Source organism: Apteryx rowi, unplaced genomic scaffold (genome assembly GCF_003343035.1).
Source record: "Apteryx rowi isolate R43461 unplaced genomic scaffold, aptRow1 scaffold_13, whole genome shotgun sequence".
Taxonomy (NCBI): Eukaryota; Metazoa; Chordata; class Aves; order Apterygiformes; family Apterygidae; genus Apteryx; species Apteryx rowi.
Window position 1 is genome coordinate 5,932,832 of NW_020447530.1, and position 19,878 is coordinate 5,952,709.

The 19,878-nt window shown below is 49.4% G+C and overlaps 1 protein-coding gene across 1 annotated transcript in view; it reads right to left on the minus strand.

Annotated features, from left to right (window-relative positions):
• Positions 1–8,358: 8,358 nt before the first annotated feature.
• Positions 8,359–19,878, minus strand: part of ARMH4 (armadillo-like helical domain containing 4) — a 73,244-nt gene continuing 61,724 nt past the window's right edge. The window contains exons 5-8 of the mRNA XM_026056227.1: positions 18,577–18,608; positions 17,455–17,559; positions 13,761–13,895; positions 8,359–13,545 (exon numbers count right to left, since the gene is read on the minus strand). Of these exons, the coding sequence (XP_025912012.1) occupies positions 13,477–13,545; positions 13,761–13,895; positions 17,455–17,559; positions 18,577–18,608 (341 nt within the window). The 3' untranslated portion in view covers positions 8,359–13,476. The remainder of the gene's footprint in view (positions 13,546–13,760; positions 13,896–17,454; positions 17,560–18,576; positions 18,609–19,878) is intronic.

The window sequence follows — 19,878 nt, forward strand, 5'->3', positions numbered from 1 at the left end:
AAAGTCAAGCACAAGTTTTCCTTGCAGGATTTGAAGAAAGAGTTGCTTTAAGTTGAGATATGGCACATCCTGATTGGGTGGAGGGAAAAAGAAAAAAAATGGATCAGAGATATTTTGCTTCCACATGGCTATAAGGCAAATCATCATCCAGGACAACAGGCAGTAATTGTAACTTCCCCTTGAGCGTTACAATACATCAGCAGGACTTGAAGGCTGAGGCTGCCAGATAGCTACCGCACCTTCAAGGCTCCAATTACCCTCCTAGCCGCTTTCTGTATCAAAGGCAAAAAAGAAAAAATTGCTTTCTTCATGCTAAATGATCCACTGAGTGGAGCCAGATGTGCAAAAGGTCTTGGAGAAGTTATCGCCGGCTCTGCTATGCCCAGGTATCATCTATTTCTTTAGCTCCCTTAAACGGAGGAAACATTGTATGGGAAGTGTAGGGCTGAGGGTGCTGCTTTCTGCACCTCACGCTCTCAGTGATGAGCCAGTTATTAGCTTTAGGGAGGAAAAAAATTAACCTCTGCTCAATTTATTCATTAGACACTTCTATATATCGGAGAGGAAGATCTGAACTGCAGAGAAAAGCCTTTCTGCCTTCTGACGTTGCATTTTCACTTAAGAAAAACACCTGCTGCCCTTTCAACAGCGGCTTTCGCCATCAGATCTCCCCGCACGTTTCAACAGAGAGCTGTAGAAGTCATTCGCCTGTTTAGAAAGGGGAAACTGAGGCACAAGGCACTCTAAGTTAATTTGCTAATGGCTCATCCAGCAACCTCGCAGCATGTGAACTGCAGTCCCAGCCTGCACTCTCAGTGGCAGGCATATATACTTATTTACAGTTAGCTAGATCCAAAACCACAGATACTGCTTTGAGTCTGTCTTACAAGCAGTGATTTTAGGYGTGTTACCACAAGGACATTCAGGCAAGCAAGAGTCCTTCTTCTGACTTCACCATTCTTCAGAGCAAACTTTGGATTCATATAAGAGCCCCAACATTTTATTTACATAGTGTAAACTGAGGTCCCTGCTCTGCAGAAAATTCCAGAATTGTGATTTTCCTGTTTTGAATTAACATGAAAAACTGAAATCCTGAAACTGTTTTGGAGTTCAGTTTGTGTTCAGGAATATCAGTGCAAATGTTTTTTCAGGAGGGTTGAATTGTTTTGTTTTGATAAGATTAAAACATTTACCTCATATAATACCAAACATTCTAATATAATTGCTGGGCATGGCAACATTTATTTAATGTAACATAACATAGCATAGCATAACATAACATAACCATAATTTATTATGAAGTCTGTTCACCTGTATATTTTGGCATGAGTACTGAAACAAAAGCAAAGCAAAGCAAACAGCTAGCTGCAGTGGAAATGTTCATGTTCCCTTAAAGCATCCGGATTTCAAAGGAAGTTCAGCTTTAAAGGGAAGACTGTCCTGCATAAGGAATGCTTCAAAACGTAACCCACCACCACAACCCCAGGCATCTTTGGAAACAGTTGTGTGGATATTGAGTAATTACCCCAAGCTTGTCTGCAGGCAGGAGCAGTCACGTTGCCGCATTGATGAACCCTCGCTCTGACACATTGCGTTGTGTAAATAAATAGCAACTCATTTGCTAAAAAATGCACCCAAACCAACATGCGGTTGTGCCAGCACCAGACGAAGGGCTCGGGGTTTGCGGCGGCTGTGGATCTTGCAGACAGTCGACTCCAACACGTCAGATTTTAGCTCCARATTTCTCTCTGGTTGGGGTATCTGAAAGGGAGTCTCTGCAGACGTTCAGGCTCAACTAACGCTTGACCTATATGACTTACAACACATGCTAAAAGCTCACTCTGGGCCTGAAATGTTTGCAGATTTGGCCCTGCACTCTTACGGAGGAAGAGCATCGTGTGCATGGGCACCGCCAGCCCCAGCCCGGCACAGAGCACCGTGTTTTGTTGTAGTGCGAATGGGGACTACTGAGCTGCTTTTCTGGGTTGCCTGTCTCCCCAAAGCTCGCCTGCTGCCATCCAAAAAGATATGTTGCTTCTGGCTCAGTGTTTCCGTTTCTTCATCTCCTTCCTAGACCCAAGTGAGATGGTTTAAATGTGCCAGGGCAAGAGCCTATACTTTTAAGCCCAGCAAGCTGAGGGTAAATCAAATATCCCATTAAACACTCATTTTTAATAGATGCTGTACAGCTCATGTGCAGCCAAATCCCTTTATTAGCATTCTATTTTTAATGTTATTAAACCACATTGTTCTGTTTTAATTTTAGGGGAATGCCTTCTCCAGCATGTCTTCATCTATCTACTTTATCTTCATCTACTTTATCTTCTTCATCTACTTTATCTACTGCTATCAGGCCTTTAACAATACATTGCCCTTCTTCGCTTTGCTGGGAATAAGGATGGATTGGGTTACATCTTATTGGCTTTTTTTTTTTTTTTCAGAAGACAAAGTGAATTACAAGTAATAGAAGTCACCTTTGACTTAGACCTACACATGCAAAGCTCCTCCAGCACAGCCCGGAGTTATTATTTTGCCAAATCACCCAGAGAAGTCAAAAGCACAGCAAACTGCGCCGCTAGGAGGACATGCTCTCCACATGTAAGCAGACCTCCATCAGCATGGTGTTGGGGCCACCGACAGGTGACATGACCTTATCATGGCCAGGAYGGTCACTAAAGGATGGTGACTCTCGTGCGGTGACTCCTCCCAGGGCATTGGCCATGGACCGATCCAGCTTTCTGCTCTCACTAAAGTGAAGCAGTGAAGTGATTTGTAAGTGAAGTGGTTTGTAATCAGCTTCCTCTTCCTTTTCAGATGGATATTTGTCATTTTTGACCTGGTCCTTCCACCCTCTGATCAGAGCTACTGAGATGCTGGATGCCCTCAATGTTCTTGGTCTGCTCCTCCATCTCTCCTCTTGCCTCCTACGTTACTCCTGTTCTCAGTTCTGGCTCTTTTCAGGCACTAGCTAAGTTCAACCACAGTTTCCCCTTTCTCCAGTAAGGGCTTTCAGCACCAAAACCCTCCCAGCCTTTCCCTAACTTTGTACATGAGGTATGCAGACAAACAGCCCTCTTTTTTTTCCCTCACACCAACATGTCCTTGACTGATTTCATTCCGGACATAGCTTAGAAATGGCTCATGAGGAACACATCTCACACCTTGCTATGTGGGTACCCATCTTGTTTCTTGACAGGAAAATAGCTATAGCCTGAGGCCAGGCGCCCCCCTCTCCTTTAGCTACCGCTAATGCACGGATGCAGCTTTGTAATTCCTCATTTAAGGAACCCGTTGCTTTGTCTCACTCCCAGAAAGAGTGTCTCCAACCCGGACGCTTCACACAGTAAAGAGCGGCATTGCCAGCTAGTTTCAGTCTCCCGACTTCCGTGAGCTGATACCTCTGACTCTGTATTTATAGCTTTTAAGACCATAAAGGACTATTACACCCATCTGATCTGACATCCTGATGTCGAAGGCCAGAAAATGTATCCRCTTTTTCTGCCTCAGTCCCTTATCACCTGATGGAGTTTGAGCCTATCCACAGCGAAGGCACCTGGGATATGCGTCCTCGCTGCCCAGAATTTGTCCTGTCCTAGTCTTTCTCTGTGTCTGCAGGTCTGGCACCTCTGCTTTCTGCACCAATACCTACACCGGCACCTTCTTCACTCTCCGTTTCCTACCCTGCAGGACCAGCACCAGCCACTTTTGTATCTCTGCAGGTCTTGCATTGCTGCTAGCGAGGACTTTCTCCCCATGGCTCCCGCACCTGGGAGAGCCCTCCCTTGCCTCCTCTCCCCAGGTGCTCCCATCTCTTCCCAAATCTCAACATCCCTCTTTTGTCTGCACTACATCTCTCCCTCCCACTCCCCACCCTTGGCTGCAGACCAAACCATGCCCCACAGATGTGTAAAGGCAATGCCTGAAAAGCAGGCTGCACATGAAAGCCTCCAGCCTGGACTGAAGCCAGCTGTAAACTCGGGGTCCTGTTACATGACTGAGGTGTGCACGGCTCTGGCTGCAGAAACAAGAATGTTTTGCTGAGTGGCCCTGTAACACGGTGGCTCCCTCTGCCCCCGGGCAGATCCAGAGATCCCGTAAGAGCTCATATGTGAGCTCCATTTCCATCACATGTGACATCCACCATCACCACTCACCTAGAGACATGGCCTTAAAGCCATGAGCTGGTACCTTGAGCTGAAGAGCCAGGGCTCCTACTTTGGCGACGTGATAGACCTTGCTCTCTGTAGGTCAAGTTTGGTCAGGATCAGTAATGCTCCCATACCAGGAGCCCATGGGCTGCTGAAGCATGCTCCTCAAGGAGCAACTGCCCCAAGGAATCACACTAATGGACCCTGGGCAGAAGTAGGTAGGTAGTGCATCGCCCCCAGCGTTATGTGAGGAGCACAGCTCGTTCGTTACTGAAACGACTGACATGAAAGCATAAAGCTGTGTCATCCCCATAATTTTTTCTCTTTTATGGTACCCTGAGGCTGTAAAGCAGCCACATACAGAGAACTCATTTAGCACCTAACTATATAACCCCTYGTGCAGGAGATTAAATGTCATCCTTTGGTCTAAGTTTGACATTAAAAACAACTACRTTTGACACCGCAGGTTAAAAAATGCTTTTGTCACGTACCAACACACAGCTGATATAACTCTCTGGCGAGCAACGGGCACAGCAACCAGCGATTGCTTACGGAGGCCCTCGCCTCTCCGTCCCCAGGGGTTTGGCGTGCTGCTGTGCCGGCGSTCCGGCTCCCGCACGCGCCTCCTTAGTGTGTGCTGAGCCCAGTGTCAAACACCGCAGCCTTATTTCCCAGCAACRCTGCTTGATCTAATCTGTCATGCTTCATGGGACCGGCATTTCCCAGCCCGGCTAGGATGCTCAGGACTGCCGGATGTTAGAGAAGAAATTCATCAGCAAAGCTTTGCTTGTCTCTTATAAATAGGATTGTCTTCTTACACTGCCAAATAGATGGTTATTCTAATAGCTAATATGGTGAAAGCTATATAAGAGATTGGGGTGAGCCGTTCCAGCTGCATCAAAATCCCAGCTCAAACGTGTGCAATAAATCAGGGCCCTTCACAGCTAACACTGGCCCCTGGCCTGCTGAACGGACCCCGAGGGGAAGGGGCTGGTGGGCCCAGGCTCCATCTCTTTGCGCCTGCCTGCGGTGGGGGCCAGCACAGGCCCTTCACCTCCTCCTAGACTGCTTAATCCCCAGCTTTCCCCGGCGACCCCCGCGAGGCTGAGAGGAGACCTGCCCTTGGTCTGTCCTGTGTGCAGCACAAACCAGATCCCCGCAGCCTAGCCCCAGAGCCCAGCCCCAGGTGAGGTGGGGGACATGGGCATAGCCAGGAACCCAGATCTGGATCCAAACCCCCATGAGAGTCAAGGTGGRGTCCTGCCCACCACGTTAATATTTAACCTTATTCTTAAGGAAAACACGTGAGTGTTTTTTGAAATCCCTTGGGATCAGGAAGGAAACCTTGCTGGCCATTGCTCTCACCTGGTTGTGAGACCACACGTATGTGGCAAAAAGCTGGAAAGCAAGTTGGATATGCCCTACGTTGGGAAACCTCAGGGATTTCCACTTCCATCACAAATAAATTCCCTTATTRCAGAAAGAGGCAAGTATCACACCAGGCAACCCAACAGCTGGTTGGCTAAACATCTCAGCACTRTCTTTGAAGCCTTAGTGGTTTTGTCAGCGTCCCTTCTTCCCCCCGTCTCTTTGAAGCCAGTGGAGCTGGGTCGAGGCTCAGCGCTCTGCAGGACTCGAACCTTCTCCAGAACTTGCGTTTCCCGTAAGTTCATTTCTGGACACGCTGAGCCAGGCTGGGCCTAAGGGTCTGGCCACRAGCAGACCCTCATCCCAGGGCATTGCTCAGTGCTATGGTCATGCTTCGTGGCCAAGGGGGACAGGGCTGGGCTCCTGGTACGACGAGGCCCCTTCCTGCCCAAGCAGCCCGACACGGGCTCAAGGCTCCGTTCCCACCACCCAGGAAAATACCCTGCCCTGAGCGCGCGCACACACACACACACACACACACACACACCCCTGTAGGCTTTCCTTTTGCTCATGACATGGGTGTTCTTCCAAACGACACCAGGATGGGGCCACCACTGGTAGGACACTAACTAAACGCACAGGGGTTCATGGACCAGGCAACTTCAAATTCACCAAAGCAGTAGYGTCTTCCTCTTCTGGGCTCTACCCTCAATCTGCTATTTAGCTACAAACACCCCACACATTTTTATGTTAAGATTCGCTGGCCCATCTTTACCCATTGCACTATTTCTGTGAGCGTTACTGATTTTGGCCCTCCACCACCATTTTCGCTGCAATCCAGCTAAACGCACGGTCCAGCAGAGCCAGAGAGCTAACACCTCCGTCTCTATAAATAACCTTTATGGACCYGGCACTAATGCACAGCACAGCTTTCTCTCATTTGAGCCCTGATTCAGTGATGCATTTTACTGCCTCCCATCTTTTCATTTTAAATTCATTTTTATTTTTTATATAGTTCTCCTTGGCCATGGTTGTGCCTCCAACATARTATCGATCTTCTCTCTACTTATCCCTTCATGGCCGGCCGCGGTGACGCGTTATTTATCCTCACTACTAAAGCGCTGGCAGCTCCGGTCTCTCCGTCGTCCCCCAAGACCAGCCAAGTGGCACCAGGCACTCGGCTTCCTCCGGCAGCATCTTCCCTTCCTGCTCCCGCGTCCACTCTTGCTAACAAAAAATTTAATTTCTGGGCCTTTTGGCTGGATTTCAGTCTGCATCCAAGTGAGATTTAACCAAAGTGGAATGAGAAGAAAAACCAATCAGCCTGGAGATTAGGACAATGTGATCTGCTGTTTTTTCATATTAAAAATGCAAAAATTAAATAATCTGAAAAAATACATTGGAAGCCCTGAAATTGCTTAAATAAGTGCAGAATATGTTCTGGCAAGGAAAAAAACACAGCTCCATGGGCAGGCAATCTTCAGAGGCAGATCAATAAGTTTTAGAGGGCGTATTGGCCAGTGGGAATGAACCTTACAAAAATAACTGAAAATAAAAAAATAATTGTTCAGTCAATTATTTAAAATAAGGATTTTCAGCTTCCTGACTTAAAATGCGATTAAAGCCAGTGATTTCAATATTTTGACTGCAACACCCCAGATCTAAATTACCTCCTGACACTGGCAAATAATTTCATTACGGAGGCTTTGCTTGTGTAATTGCAGCTGCTTTGATTCTCCTGCAGAAATCCTTATTTCTGAATACCCATTTATATGAAGGAGGTTGCATTTTTGCAGGGTGTTGGGGTTTTTTTTTTCCCCTCTCTCTTTTTTAGTGTGTTACCAATTTGCTCTCCATTCCCGAAAAAAAAAGATGAAAACTGCACAGGTTCGGTGCGCGCCCGGCTTTACTCTGTTTTTCGGTATCTCCCCAAGCATCCGCACCGCGGGGGAAAGGGGCTGGGGCTCGCCGGGGTGGCCGTGACCCTCGGTCCAAAGCAGCAGCTGGGCTTGCTTGGGTATCTACCGAGCTTTGAGTCTCGGAGCTGCTTGATCTGGGCACGGAGCTGGCCCAAATGCTCTTCCCAAATTTCCCGTGGCCCTGCCCAGGGAATAGCCCTGCCCGGGAATGCCCCCGCCTGGACACCCCGGCTGAGCCGAGCGCTCATATGAGCCTTGTATTAGCTACGGCCCTTCAGTACGTGTGTGCTGGATTACTGGGTGCACGCTGACGGCGCCGCGTGGTCAGACACAGCCGTTCGGAGTCAGTCTGTCTGTCCTTCCAAAACGCACTGGCTAAAGCACAGCCGAGCCGTGGTGTCCGGGCGGCTTTGCAATGGCTCGGCGCCGCGCGGCCCCCGGCGCGACCACGATTGCATTCGACCGAGCCCCGGGACGGGGTGACCTGGCGCTTCGCCGCCCGCCGGCGCATCCGGGCAGGGATCGCGGTGCGGGACACCCGGTTCGGTGCCTCCGCCAGGGCTTTTATAACCTTGCAGTTTTCCCGTGGCCTAATAACGGCTCGGCACGTGCTTTTCTTGCGGGGGTTTTAATGTGACCTCGCTCTCCTCCGTGCCGTTGCCGGCTTTCACTAACCTGTGGCCGCGCGAGCAGGGCCAGGAGACACGAGGAGGAGACCGGCCGATGGACAGACAGACAGACGCTCGCAGAGGCAGTGCGATCGCGCCAAAGCGACTTCTCACGTTAAGCCAGGCCGGCAGCTGCCGCGTGCCCGGCGTCTCGCGTGCCCGGCCCCACGAATCGCCCCGGTGCGCCCCACCGCTCCCACCGCCCCTGCGAACCGTAAAGCAGGGAGACGAGGCGCTTCGAGTCGGGTATGATGGACAGCTTTTTTATTTCCCGCTGTTCTAGTTTAACAAAGTGCTACATTCCATAGGTACAGTATGAGCCGCTCTCGTCGGAAATAGAAAACCACAAGAAAGCACGCGGACCRCCAGCACTACGCCGCGGAAGCGGTCGCAGCCCAAAGAGATCTCGCCAAGGGTGAACATCTGGCATTAGAGACGYCTTTAAAAATCAGCAGCTGCACGGCGCAGGTGCGTGTCGGCACGACAAGACCTGCCCATCAGGCCGGCTGCTTCCTCCCATTGGGAACGGGGCCGGAAAGGCCGCAACGATTCTGTGATGCCTGCAAGGAATTGTGGCTTGTGCTATCCGGAARTCCCACCCTGGGCATCCAGAGGAGGAGAGAGGCGAGCTGCTCCCCTTGTGCCCAGTCGCGAGACTGTTATTGCTGCAGCGAAGCGGTCGGGGCAGCTGCGCCTTCGCCTCTGCGTTCAGCGGCTCGCGGGTCACCCGTGGTGGCACGGCGATGCCACCAACGCGGGGCCCGGGGGCAGGTCGCTGCTGCTTTTCTTCGCCCTCTAGTTTTTAAAGGAATCTGCTTGCTCGTGTGTTTGTTTTAGAAACGCAGAGCTATCAATTAAATCGAGAGATCTTCACGAGACCGGCAGCCTCCACTCCAACTGGGAACCTCCCTGTCCCCCGCCCGCAATCGGATAATTTCAGCAAACGCATCTAACGCCAGGATTTGTGCCAGAGAATATTTTTACGGGCCCAAGCCAAAGGCTACCGGCCTGGGATCAGGCACTGAGCAGAGACAGCGCCAAGCGATGCTTGTGCTTTCAGGACCTGCAGCAACGTCCACCGACGTCAGGGGCACTGCAGAAACCCCTGCCTGTGCCCCAAGGGCTCCTGGCAGTTTCACTGGACTCTAAGGCTGATTTTGATCATCCCTCTTGCCTCCACTCTACAGAGAGCTAAACTGCAAGATCTGGGGAGCCTCCAGGTTCTGGGGCAGGTGCCTGACTAGAAACAGCTACTAAATGAAAGCCACTAAAGCTCCTGGTGCTTGAAGGCAAGGAAACCACTGTCCCATGAGTGCAGCATCTCTCCACAAATGGTGATTTTGCTCACACATGGGGTACAGACAGTGGGATCTTCAGGACCAGCGATGGCCCAACGAACTGGAGTACCAAGAGAGCAACCCAGCTGAGATCTTTCTGTAGGTGTCCCCACATGTAAGCTCGGTGTTTTCCCATTGAATGTGCTGGTACTGAGGTCCTCCTCCTGCACGCCCTGCTAGACAAGGGAGAGATGCTGGCATCTGAGCCCTGCTCCGAAGTCCCCAGGGCCAGCAAGCATCCCCTGTCAACGGGCATTGCCTGGGATCTCTCTGCACTGCTGAGCAGCTTTTCTTGGCTCAGAAAGTCGGCCAACAGTAGTCTTCTGCTGGCCAGTACTTCCCAACCAAGACACCACAGCCCAAACAGGATAACAAACTTGGGAGCAATCCCACTGCAGAGTGGTGCCCAGAGCCAGAGACAGGCATGGGAGTGAAGCTGGACCGCCTGCAAAGTCTTCGGGCAGCCCTTCTACAGCACTTGTGCGCCGAACTGGCTCCAGCACAGACTCCAGAGCCAAGACCGAGCTGGCCATTTAGCTGGGCATCCCATTGAGCTCCAGCTTCCCTGCCTGCCCAGTTTATCTCACCCTACTTCTTGTATAACCGCTGAGATATTATTCCAATTAGTTGTCAGCTCCACTTCTTGCACGGCCATTTTCCCAGCATCGCAGCAAACACGTCTGCATTGCAGGAGCAGAGCACACCCGCTCCATGTCCTCGCCGAGCGAAGGACACCCGCACTGCCCAGGGCACTCAGCACCCAGCGGTTTCACCAAAACGCTGGCTTCAGCACTCCGAYGGGCAGCCAAACCTTTAATTTCTTACTAAGTTCATCATGTTGGGGAGGGAGAAAAAGAGAGACTGTGAAACTGGCTGCAACTGTAAAAGTTAGTGTTTCCCACACTCGAGTTTTATCAGCGCAGTGAAAGGCTGCGGCACCTCCCTCCCAGCCTTTCCACTCCATCAAGCTGCCAGCCCATCTCCAGAGCTCCTCCTGCATTGCCGGAGCTGCAGCATTTGCATTCAGATCCCAGCCTGGCTCAGCCATCCCTCCTCCTCGTACCTGCCCAGCAGCCACGTGTTTTATCTGTTACTTAATGCAGCTCGTGCAGTTATCGCAAACTGCGCGAGCACATCACCATTAACAGGAAAACAAGGGAAGACCGTCCTTCACTTACTGCACAAAAGCCTGCTGATGCCCAGCTGTCTGGCTCTTGCTGGTACATCTGCTCTATTCTGCTCCACCTCTGGCAGCTCCTGTCTTCCAGCATCAGCTCAGGTCTCTCTTTCAGGGTACACYTGCATGCAGAGGAATCAGCCAGCCCAGTTGCCAAAGTTGCTGCTCAAAGACAAACTCCCTCCTGCGGAGAGGCCCCCTTTGCCATTCCTAACTCTCCATGCATCCCTATCTGAACTAGAGTGACACTTCACAAGAACAYCTTGCAGCTGCCTCTGTAATCTTGTTTCCAGCCTGCATGGTGCTGTACCTAGAAGCCAATCCCTTCTGGAGGTGATCTGAAGCAACCTGGACTGGAGGAAAAGTCATTCCACCTTGCAACCTCCATCATCCCTTGCCATGAACAACTCCTAAAAGAGCCCAAAGGAAAAGATTTTCTGGTTCCCCAAACCACAGCTGCCAGGACTAGATAGCCACCAAAGCTAAACCGGACTGTTAACACCTCCCAACCACCTCCAAGCRCCAAAAGACTTAGGAATGAGAAGGAAATAGGGAGCGACCAGTCCAGAAGGAAAAGTTGCTCTTAGCTCAGACCAATGACTTGTTGCGAAAGAAAAAGGCTTTAATTTTGGGTAGGGGCACCTGGACTTAACAGTGGGCAGAGGMTCACAAGTGGAAATAGATGCTGCCAGTCAGCAGCTGTTAAAAGAGATCTGGGGAAGCTTCCAGCAAGGCAAAATTCTCATGATCAAAGTTTCAGGAACGGAAAGGGAGACAAGCAAGCATTGCGGAGCGCAGGCTGGGAAAGCCCGTCCTAAAGGGATTAGGGAATAAAGACTCCCCAGCATGCTGATGGGCTGGGCTCCATTTTGCCTTCCACAACCAGCTTCCCACACACTCGGGAGGATGAACATGTGAGGGACYAGGCACAGCTCTTAGACTGGAAGACGTGCATCAGTAGCAGCATTTTGAATACAGGTGGTCCTGCCTGTCCATCTCCTGGTGGCTCACTAGATGTGGGGAAAGCCTACAGGAAAGTAGCTGGGCTCCAAAGAGCACTGCTTGTTTAGAATTGAACATCCCATCTGATGACTTAATGTCCCGAGGGGACCCTGGACCCTCTCAAGGAGGAGCGAGTTTCAGACAGGTCTTCTAAATGTGCTCTGCACCTTGCAAACACATTCGTATGCCCAGAAGACATCTGTTCACCACCACGTACAYCTACACTTGGCAATCGGCCAGGCTTTTTCACCTTTACAAAGAATGAAATCCTGCATGTGCCCCTCCTCATACACTTCTCCCTTCCACCTCTTCAAAGACTTAGAGGGATTTAATCTCAGCAAATGTGTGCTCCAACCTTATTTGTCTAATCATGTCTCCTCTGGCAACAGTCACTGTTCCTGTATGAAGGACAATTTCCCTCAAAACAGTGATTTCCACCATGGAAACACATATGTTTTGCATAAATGTAAGATTAAGGAGTCATTTCACAACCTGAAGCAGAGACAAGGTAACACAGCCCTTTTTCTAGCTAATTTTTACAGCATTCCTGTGCACAGCGACACTAGCTACCCCTGCTTGATTACAGTCATATCTCAGACCCTGGCTGTCTCCCTCTGCAACATGCTGCCCTCATCCCATGCAGCCTTTAGTCATACCTTCGAGGCTTCATCTCCACAGCCCTGTGCAGCTGTCTGTCCTACAGCTTCAGTTACCCTTCCCCTTTGGCCAGATGTTCCCCAGCTTGACCATTTTACAGACATCACTCCAGCTGTGGCCGCCCGCTGAATTATGACTATCCCCCTATTAGCCATGAAGCCCTCAACACCAGCAGCCACCAGCTCTGCAGGCTTCAACACCTTTCTGCATTTGGTTGTACGGAGACAAGATCTGACACCCATCAGACCTACCAAAGATGCTGCCGTTCACGAAGCTTTCCGTGGCTGAAAATGCAATTACCAGTTGGGAAAGGAGACGGACGCTCCACTTTCATTCCTATGTGAACGCAGCCTCATGAAAGAGGTGAACCAGTAACAGGTGCCTTCAGACAAGAGCCAAAAGTTGAACCTGCCTTTTCTGTCACCTATTTGCACACTGAACAAAAGCTAAGAGATCCATGCAAGACTATCCATCAGTATGTGTGCGCTGGTATTTATTGTGCTGTAACAGACAGTGCTGGTTGAAAATGGACTAAGGTTTTTGTTGWGAATCAAGTGTTGAGGCCATTCCTGTGTGTTTCCAAGAAGCGTGGAACAGAGCTGAAGGGAGGATTTGGGAAAAAACAGGWGAGAATTGGGTAAAAGAGTGTAGAAATGTGTTTCAGACTGTAATAACAACACTGTACTTGGGCACTTCTCAGTTGACAAGGGATATAGTTCAAGTGTATAACTCATTAATTAAGCAGAGCAGCTAATTTTAGCACTAATGAACTCTAGCTCAGGTAATGTAACATTTAAAAATCAACAAACTGGACAGTAGTCATTCACAGTAAAGATTTCCATTCGCCAATTAGGTGAGAGCTATCGTTATGATTAGATTACTGCCAGCCAGAACCAAAAGAGTACACCAGGATAATAGGAAAATAATCATCCGTATGTATCCGCTCCAGCTGTAGCAATACGCGCTGCGGATCTGAATGAGGTGCCGGTGTGAATGTGAAATCTCACTACTGTATCAAAACAAACATCACTGCGYGTTACATGTAGAATATAGCATGCCGTTTCGCCAGGGTGGTACCAGCCACTGCTCGGTGGCTCCGAGCGGCTGAGAGCAGTAATGCAGCAGAAATTCGTTTGTTCTTTTTCTCCCCCTCCCTCGCTTGAAAAGTCACTGGATATCGCAACGGCTCTGCAGTTCAATTCAAAATTCATCTTCAGAGCTGTCAGCYAACAGCATTACTCGGTCCTGCATGCTGTTAAATTCCCTCTGCTAGGGGAAAAAAAGAAACATTAAAGAGCTCCAAATAGGAAAAGAAAATGAACAGCATTCAACTGCCTCCCCTGGTACCACGATCTAGAACCGCAGGGCATTTCAACCCAGAGAAACCTTTTGCCATAACTAGACTGCATTTACTTTATAACCAAAACTCTTACCAGGGGAGTGGGTAGGGACAGATTGGGGGTTTCCCGTTACAGCTGTTGTACCTTTCTTTTGTGCCTCTTTGAGCCATTTCTCCTTCGGCGATTCATGATCTTAATGCTGTAGAGTGCTCCTAGGATAAAGAGGGCTCCAGCTATCCCGACTCCTACAGGAACCAGCATTCCCGACATGTATCCTGCCTACATGGAAAAGAGACAAGCACAGCAGCACTCACAAAACCGTCCGTTCAGAGTTGTTCTTCACTAGCCTATGACTGCAATACATCCCCATGCTGCTTTMCTCTAAGCTTATTGTGTTTGCGTCCTTATTACCCCTGCAAAAGATGAGACCTATATGCAGGACTCCTAAAAAAAATCTGGGAACTCTTTGAAACAAATCTGCACTTTATCCGCCTCTATTTTACACAGAAATTCCCGGACTGGTTCAGACTGGTTCAGCACCGTGGTCCAGCAGTGACCAGAAACATCTGTTTCTGAGGATGTGGTATATGGGGAATAATCCACTCCCACATCAATTTTTTAGTGAAAGTAATATAACTTGCTACCTTTTCGATCCCTTTTTGTGATGTCCTGTCTAGGCAGGAATCTGGGCCACGTTCTGCAAGGTGGTCACAGAGGTTTAAGGACACATTAAATGAAACCTTCCGGGTTTCCAAATCAAAGCTTTAGAGAGTCACATCCTATTAAAATCAAAATTGATGCGAACAAAAGACCATGGCAGGGTTCATCTGCAAGGGCCATAGGTGAACTGACCGTTTAGGTTTTTAAGGGCCATTGGAGGATGTATTTTGAGCGACTCACTGGACTCCCAGCCCCTAACCAGCCACACTCCAGGACCTAGCTGGAAATCACAGCTGTTCACTAACCATTAGCTTTTGCTCGCAGCTATCACTTCCTTATGACAGGTGAGCCAATGCAGTGCTCGCCCACAGCCAGGAAGGGAAATAATTTTGGTGCGGAGTTGCAAGTGCTGGGGTGAAGTGTCTGTTAATAAGCATGCATGGGCAAAGGAAAACCTCTACCGACTGCCAAAGGCAGGCAACCACAAGCCMCAAGGAATACCTGTAAACACTCAAAGAGCTTTGCTACATGCTGTGTAAAACAGGCTGAGTGCTACAACAAGCTCCCCAGGCATCACGGGCATAAACCGAGGCGCAGATGCATGTACGTCCAGCTGTACTTAACAGAGCTCAATCCAGAGAGCCGCTGGCCAAGAGCTGCCCTTACCCTTTTTGCTCTGAATCCGAACTAGCAGGGTGGGGGCCGAGTTGGGTCTTGACGCACCCTTATGGTGCGCTCGTCGGCACTGCGCTGCCCAGGTGCCAGATACCAGGGAGGGAGCACATGGAAAGGGTGAGGAGCTGTTTTTGGAGGAAGGCTGTACTGCAAAGCGGCTGAGCTGTCCTCCACCTTGGAAGGTGGGTTCTGGGCTGGAAAGGGACCCAGTGCGTTTCCAGCTAGCTCTGAATCCTAAAACATGTCTTACCATGACCAAACTGTTAAATACACCTTGAGTAAAGAGCATTACAAAGCTCCCAGGCTCCCCAAGCAGAGACGTGCTGGCATGGGAAAGCAAGAGCTTCAGGACACGGATGCTCTCTCTCGGCATGGGAATCAAGGAAGCTATTTCCAACACCTGGAACTGGGTCTCTAAAAGAGCTGAAATGCAAAAGCCAACTGTGCCCACGCACTGCGGGAAGAAGAGCAAGCTTGCCCTGGCCCTGCCCAGCCCAGGCTGATCCTCTTTGGCTTTGTGCTCAAAATCTAAGCGCTCGTTATATTTTTCTGTTTTAAGTGAAAATTAACCCAAGTTTTAAAGTGCTAAATTGCTCCAGCATCCTCACCTAACTCAGTCTGGGCACTCAGTGGCGTAAGGGAGCCAAGTACGGCCTGGCTTCTTCTCCTGTTAGCGCTGCCTTCATTCACAYGGCAGAAACCCCGTTCTCCGCTTTGGCGGTACTGCTTTACCCTGTCCACTCTGCACGCCCCAAAACAGGTTCTACACCTGCCAAAGGCCACCTGCACAACTCAGAGGCCTCTTCGACAACTGGCAAGCCTCAGCCCGCCGCTTGCAGCAGCTCCTGTTCATCTGCACTCCCAAACTGCAACRAAGCTCGACAACACTTGCTTACGCTGTAATTGCTTTACTTCCGCGATCCGCTCAGTGTGGAAAAAAAAGCTATTCCGTGTGCATTGCCCTGGCTTCATATGCTCATCTGGAGCACGAAAACAACTGCTTTCATCTAGGACAGAAACAATGCCAACACGGGCTGCTTTGCGCTAACAAACCCCTTCAGAACTCGCTTGTTTTTCAAACAGCGACAACTCCATGCTCGGATCCCAAGGCTCRAGGGCTCAGGTATTTAACTACATCTTGCTGGTTCGCTCAGACGCCCTCCCAGTAAAGCCGGCCCTGCTCCGTGGATGCGCTTTGAGGGAAGCTGCCTGCCTGCATCCAAGTTCCAGAAAAAGGAGGTTAGTGAGAACACAGAGAAAAGATTGTATCTCCTCGAGGTAATTAAGGTGCCCTAATTGGGTCACCTAATTAGTGCAGTGGCAGGGTTTTTCTATTTCTGGAATTTTGCTGCTGGCACAGGYGGTGAGGAGAGCTTGGAAGTGCCTTTTTAGCTGTTGCCCAACTGAGTTTCCTTATCAGAAACTGCTGTTTTTAATCAGGTGAATTCTCTAGCCTGTCTGCAAGCCTCTTTCATGCTGGGCCAGCCCACGCTCTTTTTAAGGCCCCAGACAGCTGGACAGATTTGTACCCCAAACACCTGCAACGTGAACCAAACCCAGGACCTGTTCCCACAGCCCTTGTGAAAATCAGAGAAAACCCATTGGGGCACGTCCTCCTCCCTTCCTTGAGGAATATCAGACCTGAAAGCTGACAGGGGGATCAGTTCAGTGATCTGTTATCTGCTTTTTGTCCTCCAAGGCATTTGCACAGTGTTTGCAAGAGTCCGGATATGGATCAGCTCACTGACACATGCTCCTGGCTCCACGTTCCCCGCGCCGTTCCCTCTCCTGGCAGCACGGGTCTGATGGACACAGGAGGGGCATCACTCAGGGACGGGGGAGTAATGTGGGCACACGACTGGGATCCTGGTTTAGATGGGGAGATTGTAAAATAGAGATGACCAGGTTCTACCAACCTCCCACGTGAAAAGAGCAGATTAAGAATGGTGCTGATAAATTTAACAGGGAAGAGGAGGAAACGGGCTGGGCAGGTTTATTTGTGAGTGATTCTCTTTATCAGTATTGGGGTGGGGGTGAGGGAGAGGTTGCTGGGTTTTTCTGATGGAACAAATGACTGTTTTACGAAAAATGAGCAAGATGAAAGATCCTACTCCACATATCTGCCATTCCCCATTGGAAGGAGAGAGCTCAGAGAGGAGCCTCTCTTTTAGGCAGAYGCTAGCAGTTCGCCAGTGACAGTGGTGCTCGTGCTGGGCACTGCAACGCCGTCTGCCATCCACCTGCAAGCAGCTCAGTCCCTATCAAAGAGCAACTCTGCTGGAGCCTGGAACATGCACCCACCTCTGCAACGGGGAGGGAGAGAGGTAGCCAGAGGGACGCCCAGAGGAAAGAAGTGAAAGCTACGGCTGCAGTGAGAAGATGCCCGATGCCCCCAAGAGCACGTGGTGCAGGTTGGGGTGGGTCTGGCATTCGCAGGTGACACAGACACGGGCATGCTAGGTCCACGCCAGGCGCTCAGCCACTCTGGGTGTCTGCTTTTTACCTTCGTGAGGAAAACCATTCTCTCTCCCCTCAAGGTTCGCTCTGGCTGAATCCCAGGCCAAGATGCTCTGCTATGAGCATAGGTCGTACTAGACATGCCTCCTTGCTATTGCAGGCAGAAAACCAACTCAACAAGGGATGGGTAGAAACCCACCTTAGCCCTTCCACTGCCCAGCCATGGAAAACAGACAGCCAGACCCCTTCTCTCCGATCAGATTTGATGGCACAGGTACTGCTGAGATTTGGTGGGGATCTCATGGGAAGGCTGAGGTTTTTTGGGTGACAGTCTGCTCGAGCTTAGTGATAAATTTTCAGGGGTGGGAGTTTCCTACCAACTCATTATCCCATGTGTTTTCTCCTGTGTTAGCTCTGTTCCTGTTCAAGAGTTTCCAAATCCTGCTGAGTCACAAAATGTTGTGTCTTATAACACTACTGTCACCCCATTTCTAGTTTCATTGCTTTGCTGCCCCCAACACAACATTTGGAAGGTTTCACAACCTTTTCAAAATGTTAGTATTTGCCCTAGGACAGCAGCATTTCTGCCATTGCTGGTGTAACTCTTGATTCCAGGTAGCACCACCTTGGGAGGTGGGAAGGTCATCAGGGAGAAAAGATCAGGGTCTGATATCTTTTTAGTGTTCCTGTGCTTGCCCTTTGCCTCTCCAAGACTTTGCAGCTCCTCTTACATGTGGCAGCAGGACAGGTTTAGTTCAGGAGCAGTGGCCTGGCACTCAGCCTCTCACACCAACCTGCAGGATGGACCCAGAACCAAGCTTCGGACACAGACAAAAGAGGCGGAGGAAAGCTAAAGGGCAATAAAAAAGTAACTTGGGTGGTCGGAAGAGAAGGTGCTTTACTAGTCCAGAGAAGTCTATTAAACACCCCTGTCCCTGGTTCTTCTCTTAGTTACTCATCAGGAACGTACTGTGTATTTACACAGATACACACAACAGCAATATACACAACAGCAGCATCTGGTTCATTGTCTCCCAGAGAAAATTTTAAGCCCCTTCACAACTGCCTTTGTAGAGCTAATGAATTACACTGGCAAGAGTTTATTTATTCCTCAAAGTAAACATGTTTTTGCTTTTAAAAGGATTGAGAGAAACACAGAGCCTCCTACCTTATCTTTCAGCTTCTCCATCCAGCTTCTCACTGAAAAATAAGACAAAATATAAGCTGTAATCATGCTACTTATGTTATATTAATTAGCGACAAATGATAATGATAGCATTAAAATAGACACTAATTAACTTGACAAGCTTCTAACATTTTTCATTAGACTTCCTCTCTTCTCATTCATGAAGGAGAGCAAATGCAGCAAATCAACAAGAGAAACTCTTCAAGCAACTTGGCAGGCAGGGAGCTTGTTTTTTCCTGTGTAATCCACACCTTCAGATGTGATTATAAGAGGAAGAGGAAGAACAATGCTTCAGGTTGCTGGTATTTAACCAGCACTTCTCATACACATGCTGGGCACATCTGAGAGGGAGAAAACAATATTATAGCACCACTGTCTCCTTCCACCGACCTCTTCTACATAGTCATTCTTCCCTCTGTTAGGCATAAGCCTGTACTGATACCTAAAAAGACATTTTCCCCCGTTAGCTGCCACGCACAGGGCTGGTCTCCTGCTGGCCCTGACCTTGCCGCAGGAGAACGTAGGTCATTCGCCTCCTCCCTGCACAGCATCCAGCGGCAGGCTGACCTGGTGTCGGGTCTCCAAGCTTTCATGGTCCTGCAGCAGCCCTCAACCCAAAAAAACCCTCATTAGCTCTCCCCTTTTGGGCCCATTGCTATGGCCATCGAGACTTGTGAAAGCCTTTTTCTGGAAGGATTAGCACATACACAGCCACTGCCAGCTCGGGGAAGTCACCAGGTAACATCTGAGGACTGAGACAGCCCTGGAGGTGCTAAATTACTAAAGCAAGTAAGTTTACACCGTCATCACTAAGGCTCTTGTTTCCTAACAGTTAATATAAATCCCATGAAATATGATACTCCAGAATTAGAAGTCTTCAATGGCATGTACTTTGGGATGAAATATTAAGCTAATCTCAAAGAACTGCAAATGATTAGCAGCGGGTGCCTGGTTCATTAATTCTACAGGCAATTCTGGATTTGTCTGCATTGCAMAGAAGACAAAACGCTCATCCTTTAGGATATCAGCTACTGTTTTAATGAATGCCCTACTCGTAGCTAAGAGGCAGCAAAACAGCGAAAGGTAGTTTTTATCATGGTTCAGCAACTGTATTTTAAGCTGTGGTCATGGATCCCAGTCTCTCCGTAAGGACAGTGCTACAGGCTTGATAGGAATCTCGGCTGCATGAATGTGCTTCTGAAAGACATTTTGCCCAAGATGCACTAGATCCCAAATGTAACATACCCCTTATGGAGTGAGACCTGGCTTCCAAAGGGTACCTTT